Source organism: Gavialis gangeticus, unplaced genomic scaffold (assembly GCF_001723915.1).
Source record: "Gavialis gangeticus isolate Ggan-Ray unplaced genomic scaffold, GavGan_comp1, whole genome shotgun sequence".
Classification (NCBI taxonomy): domain Eukaryota; kingdom Metazoa; phylum Chordata; order Crocodylia; family Gavialidae; genus Gavialis; species Gavialis gangeticus.
This window is the reverse complement of record NW_017729022.1, coordinates 169,451,306-169,456,393: the sequence shown is the minus strand read 5'-3', so window position 1 is coordinate 169,456,393 and position 5,088 is coordinate 169,451,306. Positions and strand designations below refer to the sequence as shown.

General features: G+C 45.4%; 1 protein-coding gene across 3 annotated transcripts in view; it reads left to right on the top strand.

Moving 5' to 3' along the window:
* The first annotated feature begins 252 nt into the window (after nucleotides 1–252).
* RAB3GAP2 (RAB3 GTPase activating non-catalytic protein subunit 2) overlaps nucleotides 253–5,088 on the top strand; it is an 87,659-nt gene continuing 82,823 nt past the window's right edge. For all 3 annotated transcript variants that reach the window (XM_019516469.1, XM_019516470.1, XM_019516468.1), the window contains exon 1: nucleotides 253–369. In XM_019516469.1, coding sequence (XP_019372014.1) covers nucleotides 261–369 — 109 coding nt within the window. In that variant the 5' untranslated portion in view covers nucleotides 253–260. The remainder of the gene's footprint in view (nucleotides 370–5,088) is intronic.

Genomic DNA, 5,088 nt, shown 5'->3' with positions numbered 1-5,088 from the left:
CCCCCCCCCCCCACGGCAGAGCTCTGACGCCTCAGCAAGGCCCCAGCCACCTCACAGCACACCACGTGACTGCCATTAGCCCCGCCCCCAGCCACGTGCAGCCCAGCCCCCCCTACCTGCCGAGGGCGGGGCCGCGCGCACCACCCGGCCCACGTGACTTTCGCGTCTGCACTCTCCCACCCCGCCCGCGACCCATCCTGCGCATGCGCACGGGCGGCCGGGAAGCAGCAGGAACAGTTCCGGGTTCGGGGTCCGGTGCCATGTCGTGCGCGCTGGTGTCCTTCTGCCACTTCCAGGAGCTCGAGGCGGCCCGAGACTTCCTGTGCCCGCACTTACGCCAGCCCGGCGCCGCTGCCGCGCGGGACGCCGGTGAGTCCGAGGGGTGGCAGCGGGGCTACAAGTGGGGTGGTGGAAACTCGCAACCGCCCCTGTTGTCATGAAGGTTGTGGGGCCCCTGGCAGACACTTTTCCACCTGAACCGGTCCTGAAGGCAGTGCGGCTTGGGTACGAGCCAGGGTTGCCTTTGTTTAACTTAACCCCTGTTGAGTTAAATGAAAACAACCCTGGCTGCTACCCGATAAAGAGTCTCAAGATAAGGAAGATACGATCGAGATTCTTTATCCAGTTTCTTGATAAAGAATCTCAAGACACCTCCCCTCCCAGGTTTGCGCTCTAAGAAGTGGTCAGAGAGAACAGAAGAGCCTGAGACTCCATAGTTGTCATCCACTCACAGGTACGCCTGCCCATGGGTATTGCAGCACACCACAAATGGCAAATGTTAGTGCACAGGCAAGGTTGTTCTTGTAGGTATTAGGCTTCTTGCTTTCTGAAGGGCTTTAAAATCATGTTTGCTTATCTTCCAGTTAGGGCACTGATCCTGTGATTCTTTGGTGAACTGCTTGTGCACCCTGCAGAATCTCATTAAATTCACTGGGACTGCAAGAAGGCTCAGTGGTCCCCCTGCGTAACATATGTTTTAGGCTCCAGCTCTCAACGTTTTGTCCTTTGATAACCTTCTCCCGCAGGCTTTCTGTTAGGAGTGATCCTATCAGAGGAAGGTGGAATGTCTCTTGCGCTGTGAATCATAGATAGCATCATTGAAAAGTAGGGCTGGGAGGGGCCCCAGGAAGTTACAGGGTCCAACATCCTGTTAAAAGCAGGATCATCTCCTCAAACCATCTTAGCAAAGTGTTATGAGGGCAGTGCGCTGTCAGGAAGTAGGTTGTTAAAATACGCTTAGGAGATCCATGGAAGAGGAAAATGTTCCCCCCTGAGGAAGGCGAAAATTCTTGCAGCCCGTGCCAGTCTGAGTGCCAGATACAATTCCTTCCTGATCCCAAATGTACTTATGAGATTGCCTTTGCAAATTCTCTTTAAGAAGGGGAAGATTACTTTGGTTGGCTTAAATTAAAAAAAAACCCCAACATATAACTTCTATTGCTGTTGTATTGTTTAGGACCACTGGTCATGTACCTTGACCTCACTGTGCTGAGCATTGTACACAACAAAAAGCTAGTTTTGCCCTAAAAAGCTAGTCCTGTTGTCTATTGCTATTTAAGTAGATAGTAAGAGACAGCAGGGAAATACAGGCAAATAAGGGAGTACAAGGCAAAAATGAGATTGTATCAGTCTGCAAGGTAAGCAGTGTTGACTCACTGCAATTTTCTTTTTGTAGGCATCATGGTGGGTCTTGGAAAGAGGCTAATATTGATGTTTCCAGGAAGCTTCAAGCCTGAGTGGCAGCATGGGAGAAAGCACACAGGGTCTTTCTAAAATTCCACAGGTAGGCAGTGGAGACTAGTACAATAGGCTGATCAGAAGTAGATTTTGAATCCAGTAGTGATAAGAGATGACAGGTAGGCAGCGGACAGGCTGTGAAATAGTCTGTCTGTTATGTAGGAGAAGATGCAGAGAAAGCAGAGACATATAGTGTATGCATCAGGTTAGAAAAATAAAGCTGCAGCCTTCTGAATGTGTATCAGTGGGGCAAGATTGTGTTTGTAAGGACCAGAAAAAAGGATGTTACAGTAACAGACAAAGGTGATGAAAGCATCTTGGTGATGAAAGAGTTTTAACTGTATGGACAGTTACGATAGGCTTTGTTTTACAGATCTTAGAAAGAATGAGGAAGACTTACACATAGCTGAATAGGAGAATCTAGTGCAGGGGTGGGCAAAATGCAGCCTGGGGGCTGGATGTGGCCCGCCAGGCTATTCTGCCTGACTTGTGGGGGCCCTAAAAAAATTAGAAAATTAATATTAATCTGCCCTGGGCTGCCTGTCACGTGGCCCTCATTGGCTTGCCAAAACTCAGTAAGTGGCCCTCTGCCCAAAATAATAGCCTGCCCCTGATCTGGTGGTATAAGATGACACCCAATTATTGGCTTGAGTGACAGGTGAGACTGTAATGTTCATAAAGACCCAGAAAGGCAGAGGGAAAGGCTTGGGGGAGAAATATTAAGAACTTTAGGCATGTTAAGACAACCAACAGCTAGGCATCCATGAGGAGGTATCAGAGACAAGCTGAGATCTTAGTTTGGACAGAAGACAGACCTTGAATAAAGAGGTAGATCTTTGAGTTGTCTCCATTGAGATGGGAGGTCAGCGTGTTTCTGGATGAGCAAGAAGAGAAGGGGATGAAGGGCAATCATGTGAAACCTGCACAAAATTAGTGAGTGGGATAGAGAGCCATGTAGTGGATCAGTGGATAAATGCTGTTGAAAATTGCCTTGGCCATTAGTTTCTAGTTTTGCTTTTGAAAACTTTAAAGGTGCTATTTCTTATCTACTTTGTACTAAAGTGAAAAGTTGGGGGGGGGGAAAAAGTTTTGAGTATATATGTGCCAGGAGAAAAATGAGATTTAGCATTTCTACAATTTCTGTGTAATAGTGAAGTACCTTGTTACTGGTATCAGCAACGGATGAGCTTTGTGCAGGCTATAATTTTGTCACAAAATTGTTGTATGAATAGTGTTAGAATAGGTTTATCTCTGTCGTTTCTTTATAAGAGACTTTACAAAGGATAAACTTGATTGAAGCAGTTTTGGTTGTAGAATCACCTTGTCAAGACATAAGGAAAAACGTTTAATCAACCAAATTCCACAGTTCAGCACCTCTGCTGCTCTAAAACCTGGCTCAGAAACAATTATGCACTTCTTCTGCCCAAGTAACTTGGCATTACTTTGAGCATCATTTCTTGAAACATCATAACAGGTGAGGACATGTGCAATGTTGTCTGTGTATGAAGGAGAGTTTTCAGGAGCTCACTGGTAGCTTTGAAGCATCTCCAAATCGTTGATGATAAGCCACCAGTTATCAGTATGTAGTTCTTTATAATCCTATTTTAAGAAAAATAACTACTAAAAGAGATGAAATATTTCCTGGCTTTTTAAAGTGTATTTATACTTTAGAGCACTTGCGTACAAATGTTTTTTACTGCAGAGTTGGTTTCTCTTTGTGTATCTCTTAAATTTCTTTTAAATAGCAGCTGCAGAAAGAGAATGTTTCAGACGTACCATATTAGTCTGAATCCTTACCCTGCTCTTGCCCTCGTCATGACTAGGTAGTGATGGTGGAAGCAGTGCTAGCTCTAGTCCCTGACCAGATTGGGGCTGTAACCAGAGCCATAGCGGTTCTACTTCTGCTGGGTGGTCTCCCCTGTGCTACCCCACCACTGGGTGATCTCCCCTTCTTTCTCCCTCCTACACTACATGGTTTTCCCTGTGCTCACTTCATGCACTGTGTAGCCTCCCCTATACTCTTCTGCTGCACACCCCAACCACCTGAGCCCCTTTGAGTTGTTCTAGCTCTGGCCAGGAAGCAGTGGTGGTGGCAACTGCTTAGGCCCCAGTCCTGGTACTTGAACCCAAGATGAGGCTTCTTCCCCATGTTAAACGGTGTGGGGAAGCAGGGGAAGAAACCTTATCTTGGATTCAGGTAAATACAGTAAAATCACACACAATGTCAGAAAGATCCAAAGAAAATTCATTGTCTTAAAAATTAAAAATAGTTAATATTGCTGTATTCTGCTTCTTACTGTACTTAAAAGGAAAGTTCTCTAATCCTTTATTTTTGTGGTCTCCATAATCAGATTACGGATTATAGTAATTTCCTTACTAGACCAGATTGAACACAATCTTGTATTTGAACATAATGAAGGATTGAGCAGTAGTGCAGCTCTTGCACGTACAGTTGTGTTTTGATTTCTTAGGCCAAGAATATACTTCTTTAGTCGGATTCTTTACTAGTTTACAGTGCAGAGAAGGTATAAATCTCTATTCAGACCATTTACCATCACGCTCATTTTCATAACTAAATAATTTCACAAGATGCAGAGTAGAGTAGAATCATATTCATTATAATTGGATCCTGGTGTTACCTTTTTCTTTCAATTCTATTGCATTGTATTTGTTTTTATTTGGAGTATTTCATTTTGGCTTTTTTATCTTCTAAGAGTATGCATAAAAGTCGTATATGTTTGTGGTAGCATAGCACAGTCAGATATGACATGAAATGATACCCAGGCTGCCTGCCTACTTAGTCTTCTAGGATTTGCATTTGAATTTGTTGACAGTGCAGGCCATCGTAGGACCACATTTTGTCGTCTTGGGGAAAAATGACAAAGCATAAGTGGATATGAGTAGGGATTTACCAAAGTCAAGGTGGTTGCTGGCTGATTTTGCAGGGAAACCCATGGGCCTGGCTGCCACTTTGTGGGTGGAGCATGGTGCCCCCCAAGCCTCTGGTCGGCTGAGACCCTACCCCCAGGTGCTGATTGGCTGTGAGAGCTGTGCATTGTATGGACACACTCCTCTCCCCCAATTGGTGGGGAGGTGTGGGGATGTATGATGGACAGCCTTCGCAGCCAATCAGTGGTGGGGGGCTAGGGCAGCAGCCATCTTGGGTTTGCCTGTTGTGGAAGCAGCCCCTCCCCTCTTCCACCCTTAGAATTAGTGTGTCTTATCCTATCTTAATCTATTTTAGAGGAGAGTATAAAAAGGAGATATTTTTCTTTTTCAGCTCCAGCAGAAGCAGCGACTCCATGGGTGATCTAGGGTTTAAGCACCAACCAGGAAGAATTAGTGGGTGCT